The sequence below is a fragment of the Semicossyphus pulcher genome, unplaced genomic scaffold, assembly GCF_022749685.1.
Source record: "Semicossyphus pulcher isolate SPU_LCO1_2020_fin unplaced genomic scaffold, fSemPul1.0.p SCAF_10, whole genome shotgun sequence".
NCBI classification, from domain to species: Eukaryota; Metazoa; Chordata; class Actinopteri; order Labriformes; family Labridae; genus Semicossyphus; species Semicossyphus pulcher.
Genome location: NW_027211604.1, coordinates 10581998 through 10602227, shown reverse-complemented (window position 1 = coordinate 10602227; position 20230 = coordinate 10581998). Strand labels below are relative to the sequence as shown.

General features: G+C 41.2%; 1 protein-coding gene across 2 annotated transcripts in view; it reads left to right on the top strand.

Moving 5' to 3' along the window:
* The first annotated feature begins 1836 nt into the window (after window positions 1-1836).
* The window catches only part of klhl13 (kelch-like family member 13), a 35703-nt gene continuing 17309 nt past the window's right edge, over window positions 1837-20230 (top strand). The window contains exons 1-2 of one of the 2 annotated variants that reach the window (XM_069671887.1): window positions 1837-1881; window positions 3482-3553. In XM_069671887.1, coding sequence (XP_069527988.1) covers window positions 3501-3553 — 53 coding nt within the window. In that variant the 5' untranslated portion in view covers window positions 1837-1881; window positions 3482-3500. Of the gene's footprint in view, window positions 1882-3481; window positions 3554-7986; window positions 8088-20230 lie in introns of those variants that run through there. The other variant, XM_069671879.1, reaches the window with a different exon arrangement.

The following is a 20230-nucleotide window of genomic DNA, read 5'->3' as shown; positions in this document are numbered from 1 at the left end:
ATGCTCATAATGTAACTACATGATCTGGGCTCATTGATTAGTAACAGCTTCAATCATTATTAATGTTGACAACAGTTATTTAGTCAGGGCCCTCTGTTGACAAAGCTTTGACTTATTTGAAGTCAGATTTGTTTTCGGTTATAAAGGCCTTGATTGAACTTATTTTAATAAATATAGGCAGGCCTAATTACATGCCAATCACCAGATTACTACAATAACTGAGAATAAAAAAGGCCCATGTTAAAAGTTCCCAACAGTATCTGGTTAAATGCAAAATTGTCTTTCAAAACTCGGGAAGTAACCTAGAAGCCAGGACTTGAAAAGTGTTCTTTTTAAAGAAATAACCGGTGTATCTCATTAAGCCGTAGACAGGCAGTATTATTATTATTATTTTTATCAGTGATTGAGTATGCAGATGTGATTTAAATGCATTAAATGCATGCTGCTGCCCCCACCTTCAAGCCCCTTGATGCTGTGCATCACAGTTCTATTACACTTATTACAGGTGACAGTTTAAGAACCCATCATTGTATCCTTTATGAGAAGGCAGCTGGACATCACTTACTACTTGAATGGAATAACTATATCTTTACCTACTTACAAAGCAATCCTTAATTAGCTAGATTTTAATGAATAATCACTATTAATAGTTAAAAATGGCGTATTGTAAAAACTTACACAAACAACAATCTTTATATTGAGGAAAACTGCATTCCTGCTTTTCATGTGTCTGCTTTGTCCCTGTCTAATGTGCTTGGAGAACAGGTCCCATCCAGTAGGATCATGTGCAAAGTTAAGCAGGAAACTAAACTGTTTTCACATGTGGGATTAGGGCTGCATATGCCAATATCTCTGCATTAACAATAAATGAAATTTCACGCTAATGTGAAATGGGTCACTTTTAGTTATGGAACCAACAGACATGTATTACCTAACGCTAAGGCTCTGTGGACTTGTTTTGCCTACTGTAGATTATATTTCTACTTTGTGCAACTTGTTGCTTGTTTTCAGTTGTTGAGGAAGCTTCTGACCCCGGGGGCCAAGGAGAATGTGTCTCTGTGTTTGAGTGTGTGCAAGAGAGAGAAAGGGAGCACAATGTTTCATATTCATTTTATTATAAGTATGCCAATTAATTAAAAAAAAAAAACAACAACTTGAAATTGACAAAAAAACATGAACATATTAGTGCTGGCACCTGCACTTATAAAGGGGGAACAAACAACACATTTCTATTGCAATTTCAATGTAGATTATTATTGATGCACATGTTTACTGCAATGTAGCCATTAACCACATCCAGTGTATATCTGCTGTTACTGTAAAACTGATAAAGCTCATGCTTCAACATGGATATCCTGTCATTGCCACATGAAGACTCAATGTCTATCACTATAAAAAGTAAACCCAAAAAGTTATACTTCTGCTTTTGTGAAAATCACCACATGTCATATACTGCACATCACTGAGTCTGTGTTTGTCCTTGTAACAGTAATTTCTAAAATGGGTGATATGTCCTGTAATTTTATACTTGCAACAGGGAGCCAATAGTTTTTCCTGTACCCACAGCTGGGCAATTTGAGGACACAGTCAACTTTTCTCACAAATATTATCCGTAGTAGATCAAATCAATACAAACCTTGTTTCAGGCTTTACAGAAAGACGACTCCTCTTTAGAACCACTTTATTTAGTAACGGAAGTTTTTAGCCAATGAGAAAAGATTGCCATACTCTCCCACCAATGGGAAGTTTGGATGCTCCAGCTCTCCCAGTAAGCAAACACCTGATTGGATAAAACTAGGAAGGAGGCTCCAGTGGTATAAGTGGATTTGAGGGCTTGGAAGGAAAACAAGGACGCTAGTTAACGTTATCTCGTTGTTGAAGGTATGAAATTTGCTTTTTAAAAGTTTACAGAATGTATTTAATATATATACGGTTATTTAAATGTATTAAATTGTATATTAAGCTAAACAAATATCAGGTTGACAGTTAGCCATAGACATTTATTGGTGGTGGCAAACCTACCTATCAACCAGACTAACTAATAAGTCACCAACTAACTCGTGTTACGTCCCCGGTGGTTTACACTGTCGTTAGTTGAGCTAACATAGCTATCGAACGATAGTGAGCAGTAACTTACTTGACAGTCATACTGTCAACTGTCTTTAGTTACTAACGTTGTTTCAAGCTAGCCTGTGTTAACGTTAAAGGGCTAGCTTGGCTAGTTAGCCTTAGCCTGTTCCCACTGGAGATGTAACGACTGTGTTCAGGCAACATGGCCAGAGAATTAGCAAAGCTCCGATCTGACAGAGTTGCCTCTCGTGACAATACAATTGTGTAGGACGGCTAAGGTAATACCAACATTTTAAACGATTAAAGCCTAATGCCTTGCTAGCATGTAAGTCGGCTACCTCGTCGTGGACTCAGTTTCTCCTCACATGTTTTACACTCGGCTTTAAAAGGACTGAGTTAACCTCTTCGACTTGTTGTCTCTCTGAGAGCTCAGCATGCAGCACTCCACAGGGGCAAACTGTCAACCTCTTTAGTTTTGTGTTACTGTAACAAGTTATAACAACAGGAACAAAGCAGTTACTATTAAAAGAACTTAACCATGTGTGTAAATCGAGGTGTTTACTAGTTGTCATTCTTTTAAAAAACAGGAGATCAATGTTAGTACGCCTTTTACTTTGTACATAACCTTAGCTGAGTTTTAAAATACAATGGAAATTGTTCTGGCAAGTAACACAAGGCAGATATTTTTAGCTTCAATTAGCCTAGTTCTGTGTAAAGCAACAAGTTAGAGATATCATGCATCTGTCACACTTCAGCATGTGATCAACTTCTGTAGGATATTTCACATTTAAAATTAACATGAAAGCAAATGCGTTCACATCACAATTAATTATCCCAATGTCAAGTAATATGGCTACAGGGTATATATTTAGTATTTAGAGATTAAGTCTAACACAATTGTTTACTTTCGGAATAAACTTGTGAACAAGGTTTTGGTGTTTACTGAAGTCTGATACCATTATAGCTTACTCTGACACTTTTTAACCTTTTTAAGTTTATTATTATATTTGCTATTTACATTTTATTGTCCTTTTCGGTGGGAAAAAATACGCATTTAGATGTGTAGCCTCCTTTTTTAAACTATTTTTAGCTGCAGGAAAGTTTTCCTTGTTTTCTGTTTATCTTTTCGAGATAGAGAACCAGATTCAGAAAACGTATTTGAATGCGCAATTGTTCTCAAAGGTTATCTAATACATCCCTGGGATATTGTCACCTTCAGACCATATTTTTTTTATTTAAAATTGTATGCAGACTGTAAACATAAAAAGTATGTTTTGATAGTGCAGGTATAAATCTGACTTGCAAGTGTTGAATAAATGGCTTTATTGTGTTTTCCTTTGCTGAGAAAGATTATTTTTCTGTTCAGACAGACATAACATGAATGTTAAAGTACTTTGTTTCTGTTTTTGAGGTGTGGCTTTGGCGAGGGTATGGAGCACCCTGTACACAGAGGGGAGACAATGCCCATCGGACTGCATGACAGGTAATAGGCAATGCCTCATTTTCTATTATTTCATCAGCTACTATATAAATATTTGCAATAAATCACTTTAAGTAAACGCATTTCACTTTTTATCTCACAAACCTTGTTAACAATTTGAGCTTTTGGATTTCTGAAACGTTCAAGGTTTTCTTCTCTCGACATTAAGAATCCCAATCAGGCAAAATAACTTTGAGTTTTGACTCAGTTCAACATTGGAAAAGTAAACAGTGCAGCACTTATCAGTCCTGGTATCAGCCCTGGTATCTGTCCTGGCTAGGAAATAGCTTCCACCTTGAGTAGGAGGTGTTAATCAGGTAATCCCAGATAAGGTTATTAGAAAGAAAAGCAGTAGGGCTCTGGTGCTTAATGATGTCTTGAGAATGTCTAATAGTCTGGAGCTGCTTTCTCACATGAACTCAGGACAGTGTCCGGAGAATGCCTTTCACACAGGTAGCACACAACAGAAAATGATCTGTGTTAGACCCATTTTCACATAATGGAAATACTGATTGTTTTTGCGTCATAACAGTTCAACATATATGTGGACGTATCCAAATGTATATTAACTATGAAGACATACACATGCAAGCAGAAAAGAGTATAAGCAGCTGCTCTCTGCAACATCAGTTTGCCCTCTTGCTCGCTGTAAATTTTATGAAGAAGGACCTGCTGTATTCACACATTGTCTCAACTGAACTTCACATCCCCCTTTGACTTTGGTACGGTATATTTTGTATAAAAAACAGTGTAGAATCAGGTACTTTTTCTTGACTTCCAACAGAATATGCGCAAAAAATACAAACAATGCAAGTGAGTTGCATTAACACTTCAAGATTACTATCAACACCCCACAAATCACACAATGGAACTTGCTATTTTTAGCATCTATGCAGCCAGGACTTCCAGTACGAGGGAAAATGACAGATGGGGGCGGATGCATTTGGCAAAGTTTTTCTCGACTCGGCTACTGAAAAATATTAGTTTGACCGTGAAGAAGCTGCAGGAGATCTGAGAGTAGAAAGGCAGACCGTCTATCTACAGCACAAGTTATCAATAACAGATACTAGAATAACCTGTTAAGTGAATAAAAGACGAATACTACTACCACAGGCATTATATATAAATAGACGTCTTTATGAGGGGAGTGTGATTTTGTTAGGAGAGTAAACTGTAAACCGTAAACTGAGGGTAACAGGTGTAGCGCTGAGCCCATAGGCTTTGACAGAAGAGACGGCACGACTGCTGCCCTTGCAGCAGAGGCAAGGTCATTCTGCCATTTACAGTGTAAGCTGGGAGGGAGACTGGTCGAGGCTGGGAAATGTGATGACAAAGTTGTTATGAGGATGAAGCTGCAGTTGGTGGAAGGAGACAGACACAGGGTCATGAGCAAGATGTAAATAATCTAGCTTTCCCAGGGGCTTCATAAATCAAGAGCGGTTTTGGAACAACCGTATAAGGTCGTCACCGTATCAGCTGGTTCAAGATTTCTTGTTTTCATTATGCTCGAGGGGAGAAATCTGTCAGTGCAGCCATCATGGTGTGGGTTGCGTGGGGTTTGTAGGTCAGGTGTGTGTCATATGCAGAAATATCCCCAACAGATTGGGCATTGTTCACACATGCAGCGTATTTACAATGTCACACAAGAACAAATAATCTGGACAAATGCAAAACCGGACAGGATGCAAAGAGGTGAACCCACATCATCTTGAGTGTGGATAGTTTTCTTTAAATATACAGTCTGTTACACGTACTTCTACAGGCTGACCATGTCAACAGTTGGCAAAGAAAGGGTGCTGTACCCAAGTTGTTAGGCTCTTTTAATATAGTTTAATGCATGACTTTTACCTCACATGACCTCACATATTTCAGAGAATTATGAATCACATCAGAGGCTGCTGTTTTCTAATCTCCTGCACGATAATCCAACAAATCTAATTGATTTGATAAAAGTGGGGCGAGACGATAGGCAAGACAACGTCTGTTTTCACTGAGATATGATGATTTTTTTCCCCTCCTCTTCTGGTTACCGCATTAGGTACAGCACATTAATTTTATATTACGTAAGTGGTCTTAATTTGAGAGTTTATGGAGAAACCTGATGACATAGGGGTTAAGGCCCCAGTATGCTCCCACTCAGAGGGTCAAATACCTTCGACAACCTCATTCCTTCAGACCTTTCCTACATCGGATATGTGGGGGCTGTGTCTGACAATTTCTATGTTTCAGAGAGCAACAATCTGATATTTACAGCCACTTCATGCAGTGATTTGGCAGCTTTGTGGGGGTGGGAACGTACGCAGCCTTTGAAGTTTTCTCTAAAGCACTTTTTTGTTCAGTTATCGGCCGGCTTTAACCCTGTGAATAATTTTGCCCTCGGATATGGCCGGACAGCACTTTGAATGAACTCTTCTTCTCCAGCATAACACAGCCCCAAAGTTGTCAACCCTGAACTGCAACGTCCCCTTTTGTTGCCGCCGTTGCCCCTTTATCTCTCCCCTAGATTCCTGTCATCTCATCCTCCAAGTACAGGTAATAAATGACAAGGGAGTTGGATAGTGGATTATACAAACTCAGGAAGTCCTAAGCTCCTTTCACGCATGAACTCTGGACAATTTCCAGACACTCAGGACCTTTCACACACGTCCCAGCAGGAGATTGTCTGTGTCAGGCGTGCAGTGCATGTATGAAAGGGGCTTTAGTTCGACCCGGATGATGGTGCTTATCCGATGTTTAGTGAAAGCTGGACCAAAATACTGATACACTTTGTCCATGAAATGATCACTTCATGGACAAAGCCACAGACCCTCACTGATGCTCTTATTTGTTAAGACTAGAAGCCTGTTTTTAAACCTATGATTATCAGCTGTTCCCAGGCGCTTTAGTTTATCGAATTCTGTAAAATCATGATTGACTTGTTGGAAGCAAACTGCCGCATGTTCTCAGACACAAGTTGTTTAGTGTATTTAGTCTCAAGTGTACAGCAGACTCAACTGCATCAAGGCTACAGACATCACAGCAAAGCTATGACTAGTTTGCAAGGTGAATAATGCTGAGGATTCAGATTCAAAACTTTATAAAATAGAAATGATGGTTGTTGCTTAGTTTACTTGGGGCCTCAGGCAGCATGTTAGTTAGCTGTGCATGGGAGCTGTTTTTTGCTTGTGGCTTGATGGGTTGAGCAGCATGCTGAAGGGGATGAATATGAGTCAGTTTGACATGCTTTTAGATGATAATTAGGTAAAAAGTTGTTGTTAGCCCAGTAGATTTATAATGGCACAGCCGACCCCAGAGCCTAATGAAAGGTCAAAACATCAGAACGTTTTTTTTCCCACAGGGACACGCACACACTTTTGGTGTATTTTAGCACTTCGGGCCTCTGCACTTTGTATTGGAAACTGACAGTTTAGCTCTGTGAATTGTGTAGCTTGAAACTGTGGAGTTTGTGAAATTGGTATTGGCACTTTCTAGCAGAAAGCAATAGTCATTAAATATAAATGTGCTCACTGAACTGTTTTTGTTCAACCTTTTATTGCGTCGCATTGAATAGACTTGGGCTGAGTATGGCCGACTGCACAACATAAATGTTCAAGATTAACGCTCATTTATCCAACTGTCTGTTATGTTTAGCCAGAGCACAAAACACGGTTGGGTCCACTCCACACATGAGATGGACTTTATATTAAGTACAGGAATGTGTGAGATATTTTCAGAGTTATCTGCTAATTTGCCTTGGTGGCTATCCCTGTCTCTAATGTTGGATTTGTCTTTGAGGGATGCGACAAAATGATAACGATGTAGCCAAGTCTGTAGCATTTCCCTACTACATCCAGTAGAGAAATGCACTTCTATATTACTCTTAAATAACTAATAACAAATAAACCCACTTCTTTAACCTAGAAAACATTCTGACTTCCACACAGCACATTTTAAACCCCTGAGGATAGCAAATGTGCTTGGTTCAAAGTAATTGAACTATATGAATTTAGTGATTGTATTTTCTCTTCCTCCTTCTGCTTTATCTTCCTTCCAAGTCTTTTCATAGCGAGCCCAGAGCTGTAATCACAGCTCCTTTTAACAAGGTGGCACTGTTGCTTAGCTACTGGGCTATACACAAAACCTGGAAGGGTGATGGGAAGGCTGGGCTTCCTCCCCCTCCTTCCACGAGAGAACCGTGAATGCAGCAGGGCAAGCAGTCGCGTTGGATGCAATCTATTGGCTTTTCAGCGCTGCCGCTAAAGTCACAACCCTGACGGTAGCCTGCACTGCCTCTGCCAGTGTATTTCTGTAGCTGCTGCTGCTGCTGCCGCTGCCACTGCTGCTCTCCCTCCCCCTTAAATGGTGTGGGCAGAGTGGGATGGAAGACTGCATTGGAAACCTTTTCATGGAAATGGTCTTTGCTGTTGGTGTTGCTGTAGCACCATTCTGGTGACAACAACATGCCGTTAAAATGGAAAAGCGGTTCGCCTGTCAGCTGGAAATTCCCAGTGCCAGTTCTTAAGACATCCAGGTCCTCACCCCTTTCGCCTGCCTACATGTGAGTAAGAGCTGTATACCATTCATATATACTGTTGTGGCAATGTATATGAACACGAATGTGTTTGCCTTCCAGTTCGGACCTTTTTTAATCTTTTTTTTTTTTTTAATTTGTGTTGCAGTTATTTTTTGTTGCAGCTTTAATTAGACAGAACGCGATTTGAACGTTGTAATGTGTCAAGAGATTTGCATTGTCCAGCATGCATTTCATGGTTCGCTGGCAGAACGCTTTGCTCTCGGGCAGAAGGACTCATTTTGCCGCTAGTCTGGACATGGCAAGCACCACATCCCCGGCTCCTGTCCTCTCCCTGTGGCTATGTTTATTTGGGAACGGGGACTCAGCAGCTTGGGAGGAGCCTGCCTTTGTCAGGATGTCTGGCGTGCCCTGGTTTAGAAGCTATTGTCATCTGCTACTGTTCAGGAGGGGGGGAGGGTAGCATGGAAGTGCTTTTCACTGCCTCTCGCCATCCTCCCTCTTTACCCCCTTTTTTCCTGAGCTCTGCTGAAATGGACAAGTGTCGTGTTTGACTTTTGAACAGCAACATGACCTACGGAGTGCGAGAACCGATATCTTAAAAATACCCCCACAGTTTTCATGCAAGCTAGGCTAGCCTGAAGGTAATTTCACAGGCTAACAAGGCTTACTTGGATGTTGTTTTTTCTATATTGGATTCACGCAGTCTCCAGCTATCATGAGCTTTACTTAAGAGCTTAAGAGATTAATTTTTGCTAGTTTTACAGAAATGTTTATTTTGAATGTTCCAGCATCACCACAAGAGAAATCAAAGCTTTAATCTCTATTTTCGCACATTTTCCTGGAATGTGAACAGGTGCAACACAACCGATTCTAAATGCACAATCTGTCTGTACATTTACCCTTTAGCTCGTAACTCCACGTAAACCTTACAGAAGTCTCTACTCAAACTGTCACTGTGTAAGCTCTCTGATGAATGCTTCAGTATTGGAACTATTGACGAGTAATCATTATTTTAGTCTTAATTTAATCATAGTCATTTGGCTGGTCCAACCTGCTTCACACACACACACAGTCCCACACATTCACACCTGGAAGCCGTCCAGTGCACCCACAGTCTTATCTGTTGGCCACAGAAGCTCCACTGGAGCAGTTTGGGGTTTAAGGGCCTTGCTCAAGGACACCTTAATGGCAATATAAGAGCAAGCACTGGTTCCTCACTCACAGTCTGTAGGTCACACAGGCATACATTTAAGTTGTTTTAGTTTCAATGCTAATACTGGACCATAGGACCTGTAATAATCAGGAAGTTTTAAACAATGAACATATTTTTGTTTTTTACAAATATCCATCTTGTTCATGAACATTTTGGAACTTCCAGTCTGCAGATATCTCGACAAAGCAATAAAGCTCCTTGAAAATAAAGCAGAACAAAATGATCAACATTGGGACCATTGATGCGAAAAATGTTTTTTTATTGCAGATCAAATTGTTTCGCTGTAGTTCTGCATGTATTTTTATTCTGTAGTAAGACAGCAAATGTTTGTACTTGCTATCTAAAACTGAAACTCTGCATGAATACCCATAAACCTGCTATGTTCTGTACATTTCTGCATCGTATACTCACCTGTATTCTCGAGATTCGCACCGGCCGCATGATATAAACATCATCACCTCGCCTACTCGCTTGCGGTGAATGTTCCTGAGTATTACCTGCTGCGTTCACACATCGGCTCACCCTGATTTCTTGCAGACATTTTATTTGGAGGCTGGCAGGAAAAAGTCAGCATAAAGTCAGAATGAAAAATGTTCCGTTCAGATATGCATCCCACCAACGTCGGGACATTTTCGTGAGTGCCGTACGTGCGTGAAAGCGGCTTCTGAGGCACAACTGTTGTATATTATCGTTGTTGTGAGTGCTAGTGTCTCCTCATGCTGCTGCATTAATCAAGACCCAGTAGACCCAGCAGTCTGTTTATTCTAAAAGTCAACATTGGTCAGACAGAAAGGTGTATCTTAGCACCAGCATGTCATCATGTGATCTCGAGGACTATGTCAACCCTTCCAGCAGCACAAGAGTGCATAGAGTGCACTTAAGTGTCTGCAAACTGTGCTTGCGTGTCTTCATAGGAGATTGTGTGCACACACTGTCAAGTAAAGCTTATTCAAGCCTCGAGACTCCACCTTACTTTGCCCAGTGTGGCTCTGCCCCACCTTACCGCTTGCTATTTTAAAATGTGAATATTGTAAGCTGTGTTTTTAGGCAGGCTGATATTGGGCCCCCAATTATAGGTTACTCTGTGGTCAGGGAGAAGTCACTCTTTATAGGCCCTTTGAGTGGTGCCTCTGTGTGTTACGGAGTCATTTTTAACTTGGTATGCTGCTATGGTAATCTATGTGTATGTATCCAAAACACCCGAACGATGGAGGATATGCGGGGAAGGTTTTTGGATTGGACATGATGAATAAATAATTAAGATTTGTTTGCAAATTGTGCTTGCCTGTTGTGAAACTAACCTAATCTATATATAGACTGGTGAACTGCATGTGGTGCATATTTCATGCTAGCGAGGACTGGTTAAGATTCACTGACAGTATGCTCCATGTAATAATCTTTAGCTCAGTAAAACGTCATTGGGTTTATCTGTTATTCCACACTTAGAAATAAATGCCACCCCTCGTCCCACATTGGTTTAGCACTAAGCACTTAATATGTGTGACTGCTGTCTTTAGTAATCACCTCTTGGAGGCGTCACAGAGAGCCAGCAGCCGTAACTGCGGCGAAGCCTGTTTGATTCCAGTCAGGGACCTTTAGCACATGTCAGACCCCTCTCCCCTCTCCCCATGTCCCCTGTCGCTCTGCTGCTGTCTGCTGCTGTTCCTTGGTTCAAGAGAATTAGATTTGTTGTTTGAGAGAAATTCAGTATTTAAAAGCTTCTCTAAACACACTGTCTGCTAAAGACTGTCCACAAAGCCACCGAGTTTATAAGAATGTCTCCAGTGTAGTGAGCGTTAAGACGGTATTTAAAGCCAGTGTGACCAGGTTGACAGATTGTGCCGCCATAAGTAAAATGAGAGCTGTGAAAGTCACAGATTTTTGCAACTGTAGATGCTTCACATGTCTCATGTGGCTGTCAGATCCTGCTGCTGCTGCTGCTGAATGGCCTCCTGTGCCTCTGCTGTGAGCTCCTTCCTGCTGTCTCTGAGGTAAAACGGCCCATTAGCTCACATACGTTTCTTTTAAACCTACTTCATTAGCAACCTAGATTAGTTTGTTCAATCAATTAAACAGTTCATCTCTTTTAAAACAAACAGAGTTCATTTGACAGCTGACCTCAAACTGAGTAAGAGCTGCGCTGGAGTAAATTTCATTTACTTTGACTTTGAACATCAACTTTCACTGACAAAAAAAAAGACATTTTTCATGGTTAAAAATACATAAAACAGCGGAATTATTCTCCCGGGTCCCACCGGATATATCACAGTGAGATTTGTGTTAATTGGACTCAGTCAGGGATGATACGCCAGCAGAGATGTTAAAACTACAATGCTGCTCTCAGCCAGCATACTATATGATTTTACTCTGAAGTGTAACTACAGCTGGATCACAAAGTCGCACATTTGGGAATCATAACAAGACGTTTAAAGAAGAACACATTTTTGCATACATATTTGAATATGTGTCTTTCAGGGCTGTTGTCACAATGATTGTTGATGTGTTTGTTATTTGTGTCTTATTCTTCCATGTGTTGGTTTCTCTATGATGAATTCAGGCAGAGAATCAGCTGGTGTGCCTCATCAGATAAACGTAGCTAAACTGAACTAGCCTGGCACCCTTCTCACTCTGCAATAGAAAGGGTTTACCAGTGCCTATGTGTGTATTTTAGTATCTTGTGTTGTACAGATTTTAGGGATATGCCAGAGTTAAAGGTCATATTAGCTTTTGCAACCACCTGCGCCCCTTTTACACCGCACGTAGATAACAGAATGCAGGAGGTCAGTTTTCAGAGGGTCAAATGAAGACATTACAAGTGTATAGCCGCTTTCCCACTGGTCAACAAACCCGCTAACCCTCGACTTTTTTTACTTAGTAGGAAAGGTTACAATCTGCATTCAGACCCGGGTCAAATGGGACTGCAGTAGACCCGGGTAATTATCGCCTCGGCTCCGATTGCCATTGATGGGAACACAAAACCTGTCGACACACTAATCACCACCCCCACTCAGGCGCGATGCTATGCTCCGTCTGTAACGTCTGCGACTCCTTGCCATCTGAGCTACAAATTACGCCCCGTCTCCGTCCGAGCAGCGCTCGAACATCGTTCCAAATTTGGCAGAGTTTGATAAACAGACTGAATGAGTAATGGATACAGTAAAGACCTAACCACCGTAACAGCTTCACTGTTTAGAAACCCTGTTTCGGGCATGTTTGTGATGTCAGACGGTGACGCAGCAGAAAAGAGACCGAAAGGAGTATACTTCACTGGCAATGGGAAAAGAGACAATCAGCATTAGCCGGTCTTTCTGGGTCTGAAAAACCTGCGTCACCTGAATTTAGTTGGGAAAGGGGTATAAGATTATGCTCTTGAAGTGCAGGCGAAATAGTCACTGATCATAGTGAAAACTGCGTATGATCATTTTCATATCTCTTTTTAAATTAGCTTCCTCAATTGTTTGCCATTTGACTGTTGAATGCACCCTTCTTGAGCGTGCCAACGTTTTCAAATGAAGCCACTATTGTGTCATTGTTTTGGTATTCATTGGTGTTTATTATCTGGGGAACACACCATTAGGCGCTCACCTGAGACGCATGTGCTCAGCTGCTGGAGAAATGAGGAACTTAGGAGGACTGTTGTGCAGCTTTTAATCTACCCCGCCCGGCTAAATGGACATTTAGTTCTTGCTGACTTGTGGCCATTTTGAACAAAATGCAACAGCCACCCAGGGATCAGTTATTTTCACTGAAAGGCCGGAGGGGAGGCGAAGGCAGGCAGGCGGGCAGTCTGGCTGGCAGAGCATCAAGCCAGTTCAGTCAGGTGAAACTGTCATGTCTGTGCTTATCACACACACACACACGTACACTGTTGCCCACTCAGAGCTAAACATTGTTGAAGTTGGGTCGAGTTTCGACACACGGTTGACCAGTCAGTGACTGGCATTATGTCTGACGGAAACAAAACAAAACATCCTGATGCATCGCAGAAGCTTGATTGAACTCCTTCGTCAGATGCGTCATATGAGATCACTTCGCTTCTGTCTTCTGTGAACGTCGGAACAGACGCTTCAGAACGACAAAAATAAGCGTGACTTGTAAAATTAATAATAGCTCTGCTTGCCTTGAAAGAAATCCTCAGGGCAGCTGGACAAATCTGGACAACCGCTACAGTCGAGCCCTGAAACAACACTTGGTCAAGAAATGTGTTATTGCAGGTTTAAAGACTGGATGGAAAAACAAATCTGTATCCAGTCTGCGGCTGAGGATCCAACACTCGTCTATAAGTAGTTCATTGTGAATCCTGATCCCATCAGCGGGTCAGGTCAGAGCTGCTTTAGTCTTTGACAGTTACATCTTTTTACATTTTGATGCTCCTTCCCTCCTCTGCTACATAGCTGCATATTGTTAAATCAGAGGTTGTATTTGGCCCGCTGAGCGCTCATCTCTTCCCCTTTTTGTTTGGGAACTGGGTACACATCCCCCAGCTTAGCCTACATATGCTGACTACTTCCACATATCTATATCCTCCACACAGTCAAGCATATTTGTAGCTTTTTCAACATAAAAATGCTAATGTTCTTTACACAGCATCCGTTCTCTCTCTGTAGTTGTCCTTTTGGTTTGCACAGACTCAGCTGGGTCGTGTTCCTTCTTCCAGCATCCTTCAGGTTGATTAAGCATTTGGTACATGTTGACAGATTGTCTGCTCCACCCACACGCAAACACTTTATGAAGCTTGTTTGGCTTAACCACTTATGGTGCGCATTGAATCTCTGTTTTTAGAAGCTTAATTTTAAGTACTCATTTATTCCACAGCCCTTTTTTTGATGAAAAACCTTGACCTTAAAGTGCTCTTTGATTTTAAAGTGTAATTACAGACTCATTACAGTGTACTGCCTGCTATGATTATTAGCAGTGATTGGAGCAATTATCAAGCGATCATGGACAGTTTGTTCTGGACGGAGTGAGCAAATAATTTGAACACATGCCTATAGTTGCAGTTAATAGAATGTGAGGTAACGGGGAGATGCGACATAATCTAGGAGCTTCATTCATATCACCTAACATCAGCATGTGTCTAGTACATTTAGTGCAACATTTAGTACATTTTCATTGCACGTTTACTGAAGCTCATAAATGTTTTTAAATGTTACCATATTTTCAGTTTTTCTTTCAGTTGGTGATCCTACTAAAATAACCATATTTCACTTTAATTAAAACCTTCAGTTTCTTGATAATTCCAATTTTAAATCCCAATGTATCCATGTGCGACTTCCAGCATTTAAAGTGACTGTTGATGCTGAAAATAGTACCTCGCAACTAGCCGCTCATCTGGTTAAGCCAGAGCATTAATTAGAGAAGTGCTAATTTTCATCAGAATGGGCAGAGCACGCAACATTTGTCAGACACATGGGTCACAGCTGTTTGATCAGTCTAATGAGAGATGATACTTCCTCTTTACCGGACCTTAATGAATGGATGAAAAAGACACAACTGGATACATCACGGCTTATTTTTGTGTTTTGTTGCTTAAAAATGTCTGCATTGGCTTTGATGATTATATTCTTTTTTTTAATGCAACCTATCCACCAGATCCGCCGCCACATTTCAGATGCACCGAAGTCTGTTTGATGGAAAAGAGAGGGTATGAGAGGAGAATTTTAAGACCTCCTTTTCTCTGCACTGCTGCTTCCCGCCGCGTATGGTGGAGGGAAAGGAAACAAAAGCTGTACCAGAACCTCTGAAGTGTTGCGAGAATTTTTTTTTCTTTTTTTCTCGCCCTTGTTAATTTTCAGTTTATTTTGAAGTGAAAAAGTGTTGCTGCTTCAAGGAAGGTGGAGAAGTTTGAAATGAATATGCAGGTGCTGAATGTAAGCATGTTTGTGTATTAGAATAGAGTTACCCATTGGATGATCTGTGGCTTGTGTCATGCTGAACCCTGATTGGTGTATGGAATCAGTGTTGCAGGGAAACGTTGTGTGCGATCTAAACTATTGAGACCATAGTTTGTATAAAAGGATGGACGATATGACAGCTCCCTTAAAGTGAAGCCAAAACATCTCTATCGCCCCCTGCTGACTGGCTGCAGTATTGCTCATAAAGCCCGCTTCTATCCATGTTAACAGATGGGACAAAATCAAAATACACGTCAAATAAATGTTTCTCAAACATGGTTTCTGTCATTATAGTTTTTTCTTATCATGCTGATTTACGTCCAAGTGTTCATTTTTCTGACAAGTTTAGTTTTAATTAGCTGTTTGATGCCATAAAAATGATGATTGACAGCTCTGTTGACAAATATGGCTCCTGCAGCCGATCTGTTCAAGATTAGCAGAGTAGAGGAGGATCAAAGAGAAAGACACTACAGTCACTAACATCTGCTTCAGACCAACACAAGAAGCTGTTCTGATGTTGAATACGCAGACGTGCGGGATCTTTTCTTTTTTTTTTCGGTAAGTTAAATGTGTGTGTTGGTTAGCGGACGTGGCTACGGCAGCTCCACCCGCTGATCTCGACTGCGCAGCTCTGGCTCCAAATGACGTCACCAGCCCAAGATGGCAGCGCCCGTCACGGGGCTATTTTGGCTACACTTTTGTACACTGAGAGCAGATGGAGACGCATCATCCATCTATATATACAGTCATTGGTTCAGACGCTGGTAGTGTTGTCTTACACTCAGCTTGTAAAGTCTTCATTGGCTGGTTTTAAGACGGCTTTAAGCAAAGTCAGCTGGTGGAAATGACACCAGAAATCTGAGGAATTGGACACTAATGGCTACAAAGTAGAGCAGAACATATCCAAACAACTATAAGTCAGGAGAACACAAAGAATGTTTGCACTATTTGTTAATTTAAAAAAGTGCTTCAATAGTTCTCAAACCAATGTTGTCTTGTATCAAATTAATGGATTTTCATTCAACTTTGAATATTGTCTTATTGAATTGTTTCATTTATTCATCCAACAAATTATTTGACACTTCTGATGACAGTTGCTTGAATTGTAAAAGACAGGGGCTGCAAGGTGGAGAAGGGGTTAGCGCCTCACAGCTAGAAAGTTCGTAGTTCGAATCCTGGTTCGGACAAAGTGGTCCTTTCTGTGTGGAGTTTGCATGGTCTCCCCGAGCATGTGTGGGTTCTCTCCAGGTACTCCGGTATAGATAAGGGATGGATGGATGGAAAGGACAAAATTGAGAAAAATGAAAAAGCAAAAATCTGAGTTTTGAATAAAAAAAAGTTTGACCTGGTTGACCTCTACGGGGCGCTGGTTTAGTTCACTTCTCAAATAGCGCTTCCCATGTACGGAGGCTCTGTTCTTGATGTCGCTGGCCTGGGTTTGACTCCGTCCCTCAGCACTGTGCTGCTGCTGCAGCATCCCTGCTGTGTGAGGCTGTGGTACTGATGCATTGTATCATATGTATCTCAATTTTGTACTTTTTTTTTTTTTTTTTAACCAAAGCCAATTTTACTGAGTTTTATGACAGTGGAACGCTCTGTAGGGCTTTCTCTGTATTGTATCTGATTATATTACATTATGTAGGTGTTTCTATTCCCTGCATCTCTACAAACGGTACTTAAGATCACCAGCGTGTCAGAAGCCTTTTTCCCAGGAGAAGAAGCTGTTCGACGTGTAGCTTTATAGCATCGCTGTGCTCAGTGATTGAGAACACTCCTCGGGTTAGGAGTCTGTCATTTCTCTGTTTGCCTGCACAAAGAGGGATTTCCCTCCTGACGTCTCTCGCATCACTTCAGACGTTTCTAGAGAGTTGCCCTTGTTTTTCCCTCCACGCACCTGGTCACCTTTTCTCACGCCTGTCTATTTTTTTTTGTGTGAGTGATTCAGATTCTGCTGCTCGAGTAAGTGCTCCGAGAGCTTCAGCCAGACCGTAGGAGTCTTTTGATCTTTCTGTCAATGGGGCAGAGGTATCCTTTTTTCTTTCTATATGAAATGTCGAAGTTGCTATTTTCTTGCTGCTCTGCCAGTTTTCACTGCTGCCTCATTGTGTGTCTTTCTTGCTCTCAGGCTCTTCCTGCGCCCCTGTTGAAGCAGTGTCACTTGAGTCCATTGTAGCTGTGAGCAACTTAAGACATGCAAAGAAACTTTTAAATGCCTGTGTGATGCAGTTCGCAATCAAGTTTTCATTAGCGCTACACACACTTTATTTGGAATTTGTGCCGATTGTTCTTCCTGTCTCTTGTGAGGAAGTAATGGTTGGATGCAGAGACCAGGAACTGACAGGTGACCCTGTTTTACATAAAAATAAGTACATCATATTCTGTAACTTGCTCCTTTTAATTGTAAATTCAATACTGTAGATAGTTATCTTGTCAGAAAAGAAGAAGCATATGTGTAAGATGGACTTAAACATGGGTCTAAGCATATTTTGCAGTACATTTCACCTCACGACTCCTTCCGTATTTTGCTCCAGAAACCATGACATCGCTCGTTCAGATGTTCCCAACCAGAAAAAGATGAGATTATTAAAGTTTCTCTCGATGCATGGCTAAGCATGACGAGGCAGCAAAGCTATACACTCATTAATCTTTTAAGACCCTTCCTCTGTCATCCCAGGGAAAAGGCCAAGTTGACTTTAGCTTACTGAACTGTCACTGGTGGAAGGATGTTTTTAAGCTTTCCACTGACATGAAGCGGCTGGATAGACTGCCACACTTATTTCTTTTATCTTTAATGCTTCTTTTTCAATCCTCCAAACTTCCTCCTCGGCTTCTTAAGATTTCCTTTAAATCATTTCTTTCTCCGAGCCCGGCTGAAAATCTAAATGGGGGATCTAAATCTAAGATGCAGTGTTTACGGCTACGATTTAGTGTCTTTATCTGAGAACGATAACGGGCTTTTATCTTAATCTATAAGTTATAACCTTAGACTTTACCTGTGCTCAATGTTTGAAGAAAAAAATAATAATTTGGATCTTTTTAAATCCCCCAATTTAAGGCTCATAAAATAATAACAGTGTACCCTGAAGGAGAGAAGCATTTTCTATCATAATCTATCATTTGATCAGAGGTTTTATAGCGTAATCATCCTCATTTCTTTCAAGTGTGATCAATATTTAATGCTGCCATTCAAAACACTTATGAGTAGAGATTAAGAGGTTAGAGTAAGCAACATCTCAGGCACTGTTTTGCAGTATTAAATGGTGAAAGCATCATGCATATCAAATAAGAAATCAGCAAAGAGAAATGTAAAACAGCCCAAAATAAACCCATAATTGGCATCATTTAAATGCGTTAGACAGGCTAATAGTTTGTGAGATTTCCCCTGATGTTCACTCACACATTTTTTTGCATTGGTCAGTGCTGAGCTACACGAACGCTTTAGTCATAATTATCTTCAAACAAGACGCCTCGGGGGCAGCAGGAGATTCTCGTCTCTCTGCTCTCCGGTGTCTTTAGAAGGGAGCACAACTTGTATGTGGGATGCTGTAGCTGTTGTCTTTTGTGTTTCGTTCCGGCAGCCACCAACACTCCTTTGTGGTTTGGACAACCCACTCTCTCCTCGCTGCCTGTCCGACTTACCACCTGACGGGGTAAATGTACCAGTACATTGCCTGTGCTGTGTGTCAGTGTGATTTGTGACCGCTGTTTAAGCCAGTTGCTCCGCATTCAGTGGTGGTGTTCGCAAACTCCTGCTAGACGTGGCCCATGATCATCTCCTACAATATACTTTGTTACCAATTCCCTTCTGTCATTATCATGTCAAATATAATGAGATGTGAATGTAGTAGACATTAAGCATGTGCAGCCTCGATCATAGAGTAGTTTTCCATTCCTCCTGTGGTCTCTGTCGCCTATTTTGTTTGTGTTGTCGATGTTTCCTCATTGGTCTTCCTTCCTGTTGCTTAGATGTTGTCCGGCACGTGAAAGGAATTACAATTAAATTCCTGCTGACCTTCTCTTATTATTTATCCATCATATACCCCTAATGTATTTGCCCTAATCACTAAAGTCTGGAAGGAAGTCTGCAGTTTACTGTACGTCAGCTGAAGTCTTCATGGTGTGTTTAATTGCAAAGATGTGAGGCAACATGCAGGGACATGGAGCCTGAGTATCACAGCGAAGAAAGTAAAGACATTGGACCATGCAACACTGGCGTAAAGCCGCCCCACTGTGTGTTTGTACACAGCGTTACGGTGCTGGGGAAGCAAAATGTGCGCGTGCTTCACATGCACACACACGGCGCCGTTTACGCAGACGTTATTACGCCTCTGCTCTGCCGCTGATGCCGGCAGAATGGTGGGGCGCCTCTGAGCGTTTTACATAAAAGACGAGGCGTGACAGAGGCGTAATAATCCTGCCTTGAACTGGCAGTGTAAAGTTCACCCAGTTATTCTGTAGATAAAGTGGCCACCATGTTTCTCTCAGTAAGACTAGGCACGTTTAATTGGATAACTTTCTCTCTGTTTCTTAGGGTCAGTTACTTCTCTAACAAGACAGTGCAGCCAATACACTGATAACATGTCAATGAAGTAAGAGTTAACACATTTTATCTGTGTATCATCTTAGAAAATTGTGACTCACAACTTTGCAAATCCATATTATTGTGCATTTCCAGCGTTTGTATTTCTTTTCACACTGCGTAGAAGAAAGATCAACTGCCAGCAATCTCAGTCACTGTGCAAAAGTTACCAAAGCAAACATTTCTGCCACTTCTTGCTTCTTCAAATTAAAAGCACAGCCAGTAGCTGCTTTAGACCCGAATGTCCGGCTATGCCAATTAAACCCTGTGTGTGTTACGGAGGGTTACATAACATGTGTGTGTTTGAAGTTCCCTGCTTCTGTCTCCCCTTTGATTGTTGTTGTTGCTAATCTCAGAGCTGAATGAAAAAGGTCAGCACTTAGAAATGACATATAAATCCTGTCACACATTATTGATTCAGCCATTAGTGTTACCTTTATCAGAGCCTTTATGGCCAAATATCTGGATGTGTCCTGATGTT